Source organism: Chelon labrosus, assembly GCF_963514085.1.
Source record: "Chelon labrosus genome assembly, chromosome: 23".
In the NCBI taxonomy this organism is placed as follows: domain Eukaryota; kingdom Metazoa; phylum Chordata; class Actinopteri; order Mugiliformes; family Mugilidae; genus Chelon; species Chelon labrosus.
The window spans coordinates 12,367,876-12,383,837 of record NC_140356.1 but is presented as its reverse complement, the minus strand read 5'-3'; the positions used below and the strand labels follow the sequence as shown (position 1 = coordinate 12,383,837).

Below are 15,962 nucleotides of genomic sequence, written 5' to 3'. Positions count from 1 at the left end.
TTTTGTTTCACGTGTTTCCTCTCACTCTTTTCCATTGTTCATGTTGTCTCTAATTTCTTATCAGTCCATTAGTTCCAACTTGTGTCATCGAGGCTGTTAATGGCTCCGCAGCAGCTGGGAACCCAAACACTGTTAGGAATCACAGGCTGACACACGGTCTGCTGTCTGCTCCTTTATTTTATTTATTTATTTATTTTTTAATGCTGAGGGAATTTCGCTGGCCTCTCCTTCTCGTCCTTCCTTCCTGCTTTCCCCCTCGTCAACACCCTCTCTGATTACCCTTAACATTAACAAATGGTTCTTTTATCCAAAGTAGCTTAAAGTGACTTCAAAACAGACCTACTTTGATTCATATATACAAATAAATATGTATAAAAAAACATATAATCTACATTGCTGCTTTAATGCCATAGCATATTCTTTCCTTGGAGACTAGGATGTTCCAGACCATTGGTTTAGCTGATGGAGCTAAAAGTAAAAGCTGACGATTAGCCTGGCCTTAGATTAATCAATGACTTCTTCGTGTGTGTGTGAGAGAGAGAGAGAGAGTGTGTGTGTCCGTGCCCTGAGAGGCGTGGTCTTCAATTTGCACAGTGACTCTGAACCAGTTTGGTTGCCATTGTATCCTCAGACACAAGACGTCGTACAGTCGTCTACATTATTTATTGACTCAAGACAGTTTTTTTTTTAATTTAAAGTACTAATGTTTTATATTTTATATTTTTATCACAGCATTTTAACTGTGTTCACGTACAACAGTTGTCCTGCACTCAGACTCGTAGTTTCTTTAGATTGTGGAGGTGCCCACTTCAAAACACAAGTTAGAAACATAGCCACGCTCTGCAGACGGACGCACAGGTGAGTACTGAATGCTGCACCCTCACGGCTTCTGCTCCCAACAATTCTTGTGCATCACTGTCATTTATGTCGTTTTTGTGCATTTTTAGTTATTAGTTTTTAATTATATGTATGCAGAGTGAAAATATATGAATAGAATAGAAACACTGCAGTTGATCTTTCTTGTTTAATCTAGAAAACCAAAAGCCTGACTGACCGGGATGAGTTAGTCTACAGGACATCTGGAGCAGTAAAAGTGGATAAATTAACACAGTCTGTGCTGAGTTTTGCAGGCGAGCAGATTCGAGTAAGTACTTCAATGCTGCTGTGCTTTAACTGTGATTTTGTGCTTTTGAGTTTATTTAAAACGGAAGTAAGGAAGGAAGTACGGCTTGCGGGATATAAACACACACAGGCTCTTGCCAGTCACACTTTCAGGCCTGTGAAATCCTGGCATTTCTTTAAACTGTGTGAGCACATGTGCAAGAAGCTGTGAGCTGACATTTGGTAAGAGCAGATGTCTCCTTTTGTGATCCGTTGTCATAGATTTAATATAAGAAATAAGCAAATGATTGGATCAACTTCAGCTATTTTTAAACAGTAGCAAGACACCTATTGTTGAAGCTGTGCATTCAGGTGAAATCTACATAAAAAAAAAATTCTCGCGCTGACACAGTATATGATTTTGTGGAGGCTGAGAGTTCATCTTCCATCGTCAGTGATCTGGGTCAGTGGGGGAGGAGGAGTCCCACAGCTGTTACACACTGCTGGTGCGTGTGCATGGATGTACACATGTACGCGTCTGTCTGCTTGAGTTGTCACGGTGGATATCTGAACTGTTTGGTACTAATCTGATCCCTCTCTGCTTTCACCGCGGCATTATTGCTTCTTGTGCTGACCGACCGTTTTATTGTATTTTAATAACAGCGTGAGCAGATGTTTTACAGCGTGTGCTGTATGTACGTGTGTATTTATACTGTGTCTATACACATTTACCTCACTGCAATAGGTGCAGTCGGTGTATGTGTTTGAACTGCATGACTGTGTGTGTGTGGTATTTAGTTAAATTAAGCTTAATGCTCCCAGTAGCAGACAGCCCATTTAAGCTCCAGACGTCATTTCAGCATCATGTCTCTCATATAATTTAAAAATGTCATCCGGCTTGGGTAACCTATTGTGCAGTTTTAGACCAGGCAATAAAGATAATGTTATTGAACATTGCATACGTAGAGGAAAAGCATGGTAAAACTGTCTTAACTGTGCAGCAGCAACACAAAGTGATATTTGGCTTCTTATGTGAAGTATAACATTTGACAGCATTTTCCTTGTCCAAAGCAACAGACAATGAGTAGAAGTTTGCACCAGTGTGCAAGACAGACACTAACTAAACCTGCGCCAGTTATAATTTAAAGATATGCTTGATTTTTAGCATAAATCTTCAGGTACTGATATTGTGTAGGTCTCCCTTGTGCCTCCAAAACAGTTGTGACTCATCAGAGAATGGACATGGGCCTTCTGAGGGTGTCCTGTGGTGCCTGGCAACAGAATGTTCTTAGTGGGGGGCCTTGGGTCCTATGGGTTGAGGGGAGGGGCCTCTGTGGATCATCCCACAGATACTTGATCAGTTTGGGATCTAGTGAATTTGGAGGCCAGGTCAACACCTTGTGCCTCTTTTTTGAGTGTGCATCCTGCAGCTCCTGGCTGCTGCCATCAAGGAGTGTCATTGCTATGGGGTGGGGGTGCCTGGTCTGGTCTAGGTGGGTGCTACATGTGTAAGTCACATCCACATGAATGTCAGGTCCAAACATTTCCCAGTAGAACATTGTCTTTTCACAAGATGGTCAATGTTATTCCCTTGCAGTATAGTGCAGATTTAACTAGATGGTTGACCTGTGTGAGTGTGCGTGTATGTGTGAATGTGCATGTGTGTGAGGCAATGAGAGTCCACTAGGTGTCTCAATCTGTTTATAGTATAAGACTGTGTCAGTCAAGTGCATCGTCCTCCGACAATCGCGCCGGTCCTCCAAGGGCTCCCTTTCCTCGCTACTTTGCTTGATTCTTACCACCGTGGTTCCCTCCGTCTAACGTTGCCCTCAGTCAAAACAAAGCACACCAAAGAAGATTAAGATGCAGAGCAGAAGGGGGGGGGGGAATTTTGGGAGAATAATTGGGAAAAAGCAGGTGAGAGAAGGAAGCGATGAAGAAGATTAAGAGAAAAAACAACGAGAAAGAAAAGCAGGACTAGAAAGACAGTGGGTCAAAGAGCGTAAGAGGGAAGATAAAGGCGAGGGAGAGCTAGATAGAGATTGGGTTAGTGTGTGTGTGTGTGTGAGAGAGAGAGGAAGGGAGGGATGGAGAGAGAAAAAAGGAGGGATGGAGGGAGGAGGGGTTTAATCCTGCCTGGATTATGGTATAAACTGGTACTAGAGAGGAGGAAGAGATACTCTGGAGAGAGAGAGGAAGTCCCACTAACCATTCTTACATCAATCCATCCATTTTACCCTTCAGCCGGTAGCATGTTCATCTCCCGGTGCTATGGGATTTTGGCTTTGGATCCGTGAGGTCAGCAGGAGGGACGGCGTTTCTTTTGGGGATACGTGCGCGTGTTTTCCCTGGGACCGCCTCGCAACTGAACTCGTGTGAAGACTGAAGTTTCCCAGGACGTCCCGAGTCTTTCATCACCCTCCTTTTGTTTCCTGGGATTTCCACTGATCCATGAGAGGAAGCATGGACGAGAGGAGCGGGTGATGGGAGGAGTAGAAATCACGTCCAGGGGCTCGGAGAGGGAGGGGTAGGAAAATGGCGGGAATCCACGGTGACCCCTTGTGCCCAGAAGTGACCTTTGACACCGGAGACAAAAGCTTGCAAGACTCTTTTGAACGCCGGGATTACCTGCTCAGCTGACATCAGATCATCAGTCGGGCATTTTTTTATTCGGTATCGGGTCATATCTGAACTTTCTTCACCGACCCACATGCCACTTTAAACCTTTGACGAGATGACATAGTGAGTAATCTGTGCGGTTCTGTTATCGGGGTTTTCAGTTGGCATTGTTTTAATCTTTGGTCTCATACAGAGCTCTTAAATGTTAAAGACTGCAATTTACCAGACGAATTCAGCCGTGATTCTGGGACATGGTTAATCTGTTATTAGATGTACTGTTCCACTTTTTCTAAAGAGGGTCCTTATGTTTTAGCTCTTTGCTCTGCTGATAATATGCTTTAAATCTATATTTTTTGTTATAACAAATGATCACATACTTAATGTGAAGTGGTGATGAACATACCCTGGAGTTCCCTAGCATAGCTTAGCTCTTCCGGGCTTTTTTTGTATCGTTCTTAACTTGAGCATTGCTTTATTTATTCGTCAAGGTCGTATTAGCCAACCTGCAGGTTGCTGGTGGACATACTAAATTATTTGACAGCTAAAGCGCAAGATATTTCCTTCTTGGGGCGGTGGAGACCAAAAACGGAGCTAAAAGGAGAAAATTATATCGGCCAGAAACATGACACCAAAGGAAGGCTAATGTCTCAGCTTCTTTATCTGCTGGATTAAGTAAATAAAACGTTACTAAACATGTTTGCAAGGTGATAATATGTCAGTGCCGTGTATATAGCTGGTTAAATTACATATACGATTAAGTCTTTACCTTTGAACCGTTAGTAGCATCGCAGATTCAAGTGTCAAGAAGTTTTAACCTCTGAGCTAAAATGATACCAAAATCTATATTTTTTTTATTATAACAAATGATCACATACTTTATGTGAAGTGGTGATTAACCTACATTGCAGTTCCCTTTGGTTTTACGTTGCTACCTAGCATAGCTTAGCTTACGTTTTTTTGTATCGTTCTTATTTCGAGCATTTCTTTTTTATACGTCGACTCCCACAGCTCTCAATGAGGTCATATTAGCCAACCTGCAAGTTGCTGGTGGACATGCTGGATCATTTGACAGCTAAAGAGCGAGATATTTCCTTCTGGAGTTGGTGGAGACCAAAAACGGAGCTAAAAGGAGAAAATTACATTGGCCAGAAACGCCAAAGAAATGCTAATATCTCACCTTCTTTATCTGCTGGATCAAGTAAATAAAACGTTACTAAACAAGTTTGAAAGGTGATAATATGTCAGTGCCATGCATATCTCTGGTTAAATTACATATATCCTTTACCTTTGAACAATTAGTAATATCGCAGATGCAAGTTTCAAGGTTTCTATTTCAGCCATTTCAACATGTCTGGTTAGATTTTTGTTTGGTTAGCACCCATTAAACCTAACAGCACATAGTTATATATATGTATAAAAAACTGTGTACATGTATTTAAATCAAATAACTTGATGTGCTCGTATAATATTTTAATGCAGTTTGATGCAGTTCTTCTTCTTGTCTTGTGCAGAGGTGTCTCCACACCTCACAGTACATCTCCTCTGTCTCTCTGGGTGTCATCTGTGACCTGAGCACTTCTAACTTTGTCCCTGCTCTAATTTTAAATATCTTTTTCTTTTTTCTTGGGAACCAGCGTGCAGCCATGGCTGGACTGATGCCGATCGCAGCAGCTGCAGGGATGAAGCGCCGGTGTCTGGGAAACGCCAGGAATGCCGTTGAACTGGGCAGAAGTGGGCCACGCGGAGGGAGGCCGATGATGCTGATGTGGATTATCCTCTCCAGCTCGCTGTGCCTGATGGTCGACGGACAGATGAAGATCCCACCAGAAACGTGAGCGCGGTTGCACTGAAAATCATTTTATTTCGGTTTACACACTTCACATTCTTTCTTCTCATTTACCTAGAAATGCTGGAAAAATTTATTCCAATTACATTACCACTACATCTGGTCGTTTCTATGTGCACATCCCGACAACGTGCAGTATTATCTTCTTAAAGACAAACGTCAGATGGATGAGTCAAATATTTTTTTTCTCATTTGGCTGATTGCTCTACTCACATACATATGGAGCCATATGGGAACCTGTGGGGTATAGCTATCTGCCAAACTATCCTACAGCCTCTCCACACATTCAGCCAAGTATGTTGATGGATAAATTTAGGTAATTACAGGACAACTAATTGTACCGGTAAATGCATTTTACATGGGTCAGTTTTTAGTGACGATAGTGCTGGTGAGCCTATTATCTATAACCGTTAAATCCTTTGCCACATAAGTTTGTACATACAGAAGTGTACTAACTTTAGTGATTCCCAGATTTTTCCTCTAGTGCCACTACATGGTTAATAATTGTCTGTTTTTAAATCTATTGACACCGTTTCAGTTTAAATTTTTGTCCAAAAAACGATAAAATACAAAGATACATGCCTGATTTCATTATATGTGTTTTTATCACTGTAAATGGACCAAAATTTCCCAAATATTGAAATATATTGGTGGCAGACTGGTGTCCATCGTGTTGAAGGGTCTGATAGATGGCTGTCAGGAGGCTGTGTGCAATATGTTGAGGATGACTGATTGTTTTAAGGCCTGGGTACCACTGTACCGTACATGAACACAGGACTTTGAAGCTGTCTCCGATGGGGCTGGTACCCCCCGTCTTTTATTAGAGGGACAGCACCTCATAATGCCTATTGCGTTCTATTCCGGCTCCTGTGTTTGATTCAGTTTTTCTCCAGGTGGATATTTCATTTGGGAGTGAAACGCTGTGTTTGTTCAGTCTCCAAAAACTCTCAAACGAAGCTCTTTTGCCTGAACGGTTTTCAGACGTCCTGCTGACTAAAACACCAACAGATCGATGCGGTGCCCTCACTCCACAACAGCCTATTAACATCGTGTGTGTGACTGAAGGAAAGCGTGTGTGGTGGACAGAGAAATCCAGTTTGAGTCAAATATATGTTTACGTATTTATTTATTTTTTTTTGTGCGTGTGTGGTGTGAAGGTTTTGAACAGCTCAGGGTGTATATACATGAGCCGTCACCGGGCAGGCTGGTGTGACTGAGGAAGATTAAAGCTCAAGGGACGGCAGAGTTCAGAAGGGCCAGCACAGGTCACTGAGTCTGAAATGCTTCACTCTGCCTGGGGAAGAGTGGCCCCTCTGGCCCCGGAAGTTAACGGTGCCGTGACCGTAATGTTTCAGGCCAAGGAGGTCAAGTCTTTATCCTCTGATTCAACATCGCTCTGCTGAGAAGGAGAACTCATAACTGATGATCTACAGCAGTGACAAAGGTGGAGATACAGTATGTATGCGAACATGCAGCATGTCATCTCCCCTTTGAATATATCTAAGAAAGAAAGCAAACCTTTTCTGGTGACTTGTTGTTGGAGTTATATCCTGTGTTGTATTTGAGCTGATTTATAATGGCTAGCGTGCCTAAATCTCTTAATCTGACCTTGCAATGTTGCTTTAGCGCACAGAGAGTGCAAATATAGACTCTAGTTGCAATTTAATCATTACATAATAAAAAAAGATTTCTTGGTTTGCTGTCAGAGGAGAAGGTCTTATATGAATTATATCAAGATTCGTGAGTTCTGCCTTGACTGAACACACGCTCGTATTTTCTAATGAACACATCAACAAGTCAAAAAAATGACCAGCCAGTTTTCAGTACCGAGGCTGGCAGGCTGTGGCTGCCGCTACAAAAACCCTGCCTGCAAAGTACATGTAGGAACAAGCTGGCTGGCCGGCTCCCCATAGGTTGAGCCATCTGTCGCATCCTGTCTACTCTATTACCTTATCTTATCTCGGCTGCATTCGCGTGGAGGATTTGTAGAATTACTGCATGTTATTGTACGCAGAGTAGCCCCTTGACCTGGCACACTGTCAGCTTTTACTGTCACCTTCGCAGTAATCTGTTCTAATCTTTTATTGGTGAATGCAGGGTAACCTCTTAGCATGATTGGCTGAGGACGTTGATGGTCACCTTCAGAGCGTGCTCGCCCTTAGTTTTCAAGAAAGGTGCAGGTGGGCTGGTTTGGGCCGAGGATTCGGTCATTTAATTTGCTACTTCTGGCACCCAGCCTAAAGATGAATGGTTCTTAAAGGAGACGCATGTTCACTGCTTTAATTTATTCAGGTTATTGCAATATGCTGTACATTTTATAACAAAAACTGACATAGCCTTTCTATCATTTGCCCAAAGCTGTAACAGTAAAGTTTGGATGGTCATCCCAATTTGGAGCTATTGGGGTTTCACTTAAAGGGGAATTACAGTTTTTTTACAACCTGGACCTTATTTCTGGCATAAAATACGATCGTTTGCTCACCCATATAACTTTGGTGTTATTTGGAGTCGTTTGGATTTATATCAATACATCCATATAGTGGGAGTGAACGGGGCACTGAAACGCAGCCTCTAAATAACACATTATCTGCCGCGAAACTCGTTCATTTCACCAATATTTCGTTATGATACGCTAGCGCTATTCCCCGTTGAGTCTGGAGAGTTGATCTGGATGCAACTGGGTAGTGTGAACTGATTACTGACACAGGAAATAGCGACAGAAGACGAAGGGAAGTAGCGGCAATATCAAAACAACAATGGTGAAACGGCAAGAGCGGGAGGGTGGAGACAAACCTCCTGGACCACAGAAATGGAGGAGAGATTAATGTTCAGTTGTAGCAGGAGCACGAGTGCCTACGTAATGTTGGTTGCAGTTCATACCACAACTGTCGCAAGAGTTTGCACGAGAGTTTCATACGTTCGGTCGACCTTAGTTGGTTTGACAAATCATGTAATCTGTGATCCCTCATCAGGCTCAGTTGTTAAGTGTGTGATCCCCAGTCTTTCAGTTGTAATACAAAAATCTGCCGAAGCCAGTTTGTGCACTCCTAGTCATGTCAACATCTGTAAAGACTGTGAAAGCTGTGTAGCATGTCCCCAGCTTTAGTATGAATTCAGATGCATGCACACTTGCGCAATAAATGTATTCCATGTTTTTCTTTCTTCTCTGAAATGTGTCACAATGGTTTTCAGTGTCACTGACCAGATTGTATGTTTTTAAATGAAGGTAAAAAAATGCAAAAATATGATTTTAGTCAGGATATTTTTCATCACTAAAACGTACTAGTGCTGTGTCTTCTCTGTGTCCAGGGTGCAACAGTGGGCCGTGTCCTTTGGAAAAGAGATAGCCGCTCTGTCTTCCAGATACTCTGGAGCTAAACTTCTACAGAAGGTGAGAGACCACGCAGGTTCACATGTTAACAAACACAACACAGACTCGGTGACACCTGTGCCAAAAACAAGGGAAACTTCTCAGTTAGCGAGAAGCGAGAAGTTTGTTCTTGTGTGGTGTCCGGTTACTATTCTGTGACTGGTCAGACATTGGAATGCTAGTGGCCACTCTGTGAGCTCCCATATGCTAATATTCACAGTGTGACCGCTAGTGTCTTCTGGGTAGAGATCGGCATACTGTGTGTGGGTGAGCGCTGAATGAACGGCTGGCTGGCATCTGAAAATAATAAGAAAAGTCCCTCTCGTCGTCCATCTCCTGCATCTCCCATAGTGCTTAGTGTATGTGATGTATTCTGCAGTGGCAAGGCCCTAGGATTTCCCCGGAGTTCGGCACTTGAGTTTCTCCTGAAGTACAAATTACCTGGCCAAAACGAACTTTTTTCTTGTTCTTGCAGCCCTAGGAGCGAGAACAAATTTCTGGCTTCTCACGGAGTATGCAACAAGCATTGGGGGGCAGTTTGTGAATTTATTTTAATATCTGGCTGCTGGCAACAGACAAGGACAAGTTGTGAAATCCAGGAAACAGGCATTTACTGTAAATACAACGTTAAATACTGTATGGTGCTATCATTTCAAACTGAAAATGGGCCGAGTCCTCCCGTTTACCACCAATAACAACGCGTCCGACTGGCACACATTTGCTGTACAACATCTGCACGTGGCCCAGGGACCAATCTGATGACACACTTAATTTAAAACACAATTCAGATAAGTCTTTTAGTAATTAGCATGTGGGATACACGTGTGGTCTTCCTCTGCATGCCACCACCCTGTAGAATCCCCAGCAGGCCCGTTCGCCATCTGCCACAAACTGTGTGTTCGCAGAGACGTTGTACAGTAAACAGCGTTAGCCAAGCTAGCTGCACAGTTTTAGTCTGCAGAAAACAACATTAAGAGTAAGAGTTTGCATTGAAGAGTTTATTCAGCCAGTTGTGTTCAGAAAAGCGGCGCATCAGTTTAATCTCTGCGGCAAGAAGCCATAAATCACCCACCTCTGTCTAATCAATGGCTTTCTTGTTATCTGTGGAACATTAAGTATCCCTGGCATCTTGCCTGAGCAAACTGAGCAGGATATTGAGTGTTTATGTTTGAAGATGATAAAAATTTTGGAGCTACAGTTTTGTTGCAAAGGAGGCTTATTTACAGAGGGTTACACGAGCGCTCTACATCATTCCCCTTTTATATGTGTTTATCTCTTCTCTGTGTGTTTGTGTAATCCATTTTAAAAATCGAATAGTTGCTCAGTTTGTGTCTCATTTTTCATTTCTTCCCACCGCCGAGCAAAATGCACTGAAAACTGGCTCGCAAAGAGGGTTTTATCTCCTCAACATATTCTGATAACTTGTTCTAATATTTATCTAACTGACGGGCACCAAAAGTGAGTCCGTCACCCAAACAAGCTGTAAAGGAAAACTGCCGTCTGGCATCACAACCTGTTCTTTTCTTATCAATTCAGGAAATTAAAACAACAGCGTGGGCGAACTTTAATGTAATTAATGTTGCTGCAGGTAGAAAAACAAATGCAGCAGCCACTTGCCTCAATATTTGGCAAAGTGGTTATTTAAAGACTGATCCTTTATTATTTTATGACAGTGTTTTTTTATTAATCATAATGTAAATCAACTGGATTATAATTAGATTATGAATATACAGTCCATGGTATATCAAACCATCTAAAAATGAAACAGTCAAACTGCACATACCGTGTTAAGGAAGTACTTGACAACCAAATATACAGTACTGCAAACAGTCGATGTGTGTTGAATTATTATATATACACCGATCAGCCAGGAGACAGGAGAAGTAAATAACATTGACCATCTTGTGGCAATACAATGTTCTACTGGGAAACTTCTGGAACTGGCATTAGTGTGGATGTTACTTATACCACCCACCTAGACCAGACCAGACACCCCCACTCCTTGATGGCAGCAGCCATCCACAGCAGGATGCAAACACAAAAACAGTTTAGGAGCAACTCAAAAAAGACGAAAAACAGGACAAGGTGTTGACCTGGCCTCCAAATACACTAGATCCCAAACTGATCAAGTATCTGTGGGATGATCCACAGAGGCCCCTCCCCTCAACCCATTGGAGGCACAAGGGAGACCTACACAATATTAGGAAGGTGGTCATTATGTTCATTCAGAAAAGCAAATTCTGATGTGGATCAAAACATGACTTTTAAGAAATATGTTGGGGTAGTGGAAATGGAAATGAAATCTCGCAGTCGTGTCTGCGTCACCACTAAAATACAGCGTGTCTGTTTTGAAGAAATACAAAGACATCGAGGGCGTGGTGAAGATGGAGGAGGTGAACGGAGAGGAGCTGGTGAAAACGTTCGCCGAGGAGATGGAGCAGATGCTCGGGAGGAAGATGAAATCTGTGAAGGTGAGAGTGGGACTTTCTGTCAAAGCACACCACAAAAGCAGTTGCATGTTTAATCACGGCATCAGCGTTAGTTTGTAATGTTTTATATATATATATATATAGTGTCTCTAACATTATGAAACACATGTTTGACCACAGCGGTTAGCAGAGGCAGCAGAGGATGCTGATCTTTACCACGAGTACAATGAAACAATGGAGGTATGTGGCAATATGCTTTACAGTACAATTATGCTTTAAGAACATTGGTGCACACCATAAAATCTGTATTTTTATTTTTATTTCCCCCCCTCTAGTTTGACTATTACAACTCCATTTTGGTCAACACTGTGGGTGAGGATGGGAACCAAGTGCCGCTCGGTGGAAATTTCCCCTTGGAGGAAAATGAGCATTTCAATAAACTGCCAGTCAACACGCAACTGAGTAACATACAAGTTCCTACAAATGTCTACAATAAAGGTAACACAAACACACAGTAAAGCCTGGATTTATTCCTATAATAACCTGCAGAATACCAATTTTATTCTCTCCTTGCTTTCAGATCCAGATATTCTGAATGGAGCCTACATGTCCGAGGCTCTGAACGAGGTTTTCATCGATAACTTCCAGAAAGATCCAACTCTCACCTGGCAGTACTTTGGCAGCGCCGCAGGCTTCTTCAGGCTATATCCAGGTACGTCGCTTTGGACGGCACGCGCACTTCCCACAATATCAACCCACTCTTTTAACTGATGGCGTTAAGACGAAGCGAGCAAAGCGGTCGGTAAACATTCAGCAACATAAGCCGAGCGGTTCACTTACACAGCAACTGACGACACAGGAAACTGTCCGTCAGATGTGATGACTCAGTCTCTGTGAGAATACGGCTGCTGGTGGTTTCTCTAACTTGTGTTTGTGTGTGTGTGTGTGTTAGAGAGAGAGGTGTAATTAGCAAGGGATTTGTGACACAGCTTGTTTTTACGCACCTGCTGCCTCATCCATCAGCCCCTTCCTTTGACAGCCTGTCACCATCCATCCATGCGCTCGTAGGTCCATCGACACAGTCAGCCCAGCGGCACTTTGTTGCCTGGCCATCTCTTAAATCTCTTTCCTGCTGTTTTTTTTTTTCCTCCAGGGATCCAATGGATTCCAGATGAAAATGGCGTGGTCACCTTTGACTGCAGAAACAGAAACTGGTAAGAATAATCCCTTTGCACCACAATATCGTTTGACGGATGTGATAACTCAACCCACTAGTTACAGGCCATAACCTTCTAAGTCAGCAGTTATTTGGCTTCGTTAGGAGATCACTGAGTGTCTTGTAAATGACTCACTGTCTCAAGTGGGTACCACTCTGCATTTATCAGCTTGAATCAGCAGAAGAGGTGTTCAGGTGTTCCTGACTTGCCGTTCATTCCTGGGAATCAGCGCCTTTAATGCAGCCTCCCCCGGTTTTTCACCTTCACGTGCAACTTTTAGGACAAATTATGAGCTGACATGATTCTATGCAAAGATCAGACAGCTTCTGTTAGATCAGTGAGACTCATTCTGTTGTTAATCTATTGTAGAGATCCCTTCTGGCTGGGTGTCAAAAAGCTAAAGGATTGAATAAACTGTAGACCAACCAATGAACATCTTTCACGAGAGGGCATCTCTGCATGATGGCTTCCTAGCCTCCCAGCTAATAGTAGCTCTTCCGGTTTCTGCCTTTGAGTCCAGGCAAAGGCGGTGTGAGGAGACATTACAGTTGGCCTTTGTTGTATGGTGTGTCCAAACCTTACGACTTGCTTTACGGTGTTATCTTACGATCAATACTACCTCTGGAGGCATTATCTTTTCACATTGTCCATCCATCCGTATGCTCCTCCGTTCCATTCCAAGAAACACCTTGGCGGTACACGGCTAAGTTCACAGAACACCCACATACATCCCGTTCTAGTTCACTTGGACTCAAAACTCAAGAGGTTAAAGTCCAGAGTCCAAGATCACTGTGACCTCTTAAGACTTTTTGGCTTTAACTCAACATGCTAGTCGCTACTTAAGAAAAATGTCACACAAACGCCATTTTTTTTCGTCTCCAAAAAAAGATTAGAGGTCAGCTTTCCTGTCTTGAATCAATTATTTTAAAGTGGAGCTGTATTTTTGGCACCACTGCTTCGCCTTCTCCCAGAGTTCACAGAGGACAAGAAGAAATATGAGGTGGTTTTGTTGTACCACCACATAGTTTGAATGTCAGCAGCTGTACTGTGTCGTCTTTTACAAAGTTATCTGCAGTATTATCTTTTCATTGCTATAGCAGCTTCGGGCAGGTGTGCTCATAATATCAACAACGGCTGAATTCTTTGAAATTAGACCAGCAAGTCACGACACACTGGCAGCGAGCTAAATGGAATTAAGCCACCGCTAACTTCATTGTTTATACTGGCACTTATTCCTGTCCTTCTTTGACATGTGAAAATGTCTTCTGACAAATTGATCCGTGTTCGGTAACAGTTCCAGGAATTCCGTCTGGTTCTCAGGCAGGAAATGCTTTCCGACGTCCCGGAGAGGCGTAAATCAAAGGTGCAAGCCAGCGTACAGCGGATCTGGAAGGCTGCCGATCGCAGCTGCCGCGGGGGAAAATCTCATTTATGTTAATTAGCTTGGAAAATCAGGGGATGGTGATAAAGAGATGAAGGGAAGAATGAACGGAAGGGCAGAGGAACAAATAAAAGGATAAAGTTTGAACTCTGCCTGTTTGCTAGACTACTGGAAACTAACACTGTTAAAAAAACTTTCTAGTTCATCTGTCACTCTCTGTCTTTCCAGGTATATCCAAGCAGCCACGTCTCCTAAAGACGTAGTAATTGTGGTGGACGTCAGTGGCAGTATGAAGGGACTCAGGCTGACAATAGCCAAACACACCATTAATACCATCCTGGACACACTGGGAGAAAATGACTTTGTTAACATCATAGCTGTGAGTATAAACAATTATACAGATCACAAATGCACATGAGTACTTTAAAACTTAGAGTGTCCAAACTCCCGATTAGTTTGACATAGAGATTAACACCTTAAACCTTTTAGTCCCCGCCAAGCGTTCATCTTTTTGAATGTTTTTCAGGATTTTGGTTATGTGTAAACCCTGCAACTACAAATCTGTGTAATAAGCATGGTTTATCCTGGTATTACTGTGCGTGTAATCATACGCCTCTTGCAAATCCTCTACCCTTAAGCTGTTTTTTCTTTTTTTCTTTTTTGCACAGAATTTAAAGCTACTCGGCTATTGGCACAGTGGCCACACAGAAAAAAAAAAGTTTTATCTTAAAATGAGAAATTCAAATTTATTTTGTAAGAAATAATGTCAAGGGTTTTGGCTTTGACACAGATTTCACTTCTTGAACTTTAGATTAAACATCTCAACTTTGTTTAATTGTTTAAATCACATGTACTAAATTTGTCGTATTAGTGACTCTGTGGGGTCATACGGTTTGGTTTCTCTCTCTAGTACAGTGACTACGTTCGTTACGTGGAACCCTGCTTTAAGGGAACGCTGGTACAAGCTGATCTGGATAACAGAGAGGTAACACACACTCACCCACCCACACACATACGTGTAAAAGGCACAGCTAATTAAACGAATTAACCTCTGCTAACCTATTAATCATCTTGCTAATCCCCTGAAGACAAAGATCAGGCTGTCCCCACATCACAGTTAAAACATCACAGTAATGCTTGCTATCAGGGCTTTAACCTGCCCTTCTTCTTCTTCTTCTTCTTTTCTCTTCTTCGTCTATTCTCTGTCTCATTGTTTCCTCCTCCTCTTTTTTCCCGCTGTTTTATTTTTACATCCCAACACCTGCTCGGTCTTTGTGTGTTGATGAGTTGGATGTATGCCCTACTTTCACTCCCCCCACCTCCCCTCCCCCCACCTCCACATCACTGTGGATCAGGTGAGGTTGCGGGCCGCTGACAATTTTTAAGCAGGTCACGTGACCTGTCGGCAAGGGATTTGACTGGTTGAACGGCCGGCTAGGCAGGCTGTAACAGAATGGGCTTACAGATGTTGGCTGGCACACTTATATGCAAGTAGGAGCACACACATTTACAGGGAGGCGCTCGTCGGTTTTGACTGTTTCGACTGCGGCTAGGCTGTTATAGCAGGATCTTTCACTCATTCCCGAATAACTACTCACCTTGTGTTTTTTAGATCCTTTTAGTTCAGTTTTGTCAAGTTGTGAGTTAAACATGTCATAGGTTTTCACTCTCCATTGACTTTTCATGATGATTGATATATATAGAGCAAACGATAAGGAAAACTATTTAATTTCTTTGCAACGTTAAACTCTTTCCAGGAAGACACTTAACTTACTCGGCATTTGCACAAGTGCGTGTAAAAGTACACCTTCCTGTGTGTGTGAGCATGTGTTGATTAATCCCGATTACCTTCTGTTGTTGTAGTAACTTTGCTATAATTGGTCAGTGTGCCACGAAGCCGGGGATAATCCCTTCTCTAGACTCTCTGCGTGTGTCTCACGCTGTCTTTTTCCGTGGTGACCTTTAACATGGCAGACATTATGACATGTCAGACCAGGAT

At 42.7% G+C, this 15,962-nt stretch overlaps 1 protein-coding gene across 1 annotated transcript in view; it reads left to right on the top strand.

Moving 5' to 3' along the window:
• Nucleotides 1–5,126: 5,126 nt before the first annotated feature.
• Nucleotides 5,127–15,962, top strand: part of cacna2d4a (calcium channel, voltage-dependent, alpha 2/delta subunit 4a) — a 77,320-nt gene continuing 66,484 nt past the window's right edge. The window contains exons 1-9 of the mRNA XM_084573241.1: nucleotides 5,127–5,551; nucleotides 8,876–8,957; nucleotides 11,291–11,407; nucleotides 11,546–11,605; nucleotides 11,701–11,863; nucleotides 11,946–12,077; nucleotides 12,519–12,579; nucleotides 14,192–14,342; nucleotides 14,874–14,948. Coding sequence (XP_084429367.1) covers nucleotides 5,364–5,551; nucleotides 8,876–8,957; nucleotides 11,291–11,407; nucleotides 11,546–11,605; nucleotides 11,701–11,863; nucleotides 11,946–12,077; nucleotides 12,519–12,579; nucleotides 14,192–14,342; nucleotides 14,874–14,948 — 1,029 coding nt within the window. The 5' untranslated portion in view covers nucleotides 5,127–5,363. The remainder of the gene's footprint in view (nucleotides 5,552–8,875; nucleotides 8,958–11,290; nucleotides 11,408–11,545; nucleotides 11,606–11,700; nucleotides 11,864–11,945; nucleotides 12,078–12,518; nucleotides 12,580–14,191; nucleotides 14,343–14,873; nucleotides 14,949–15,962) is intronic.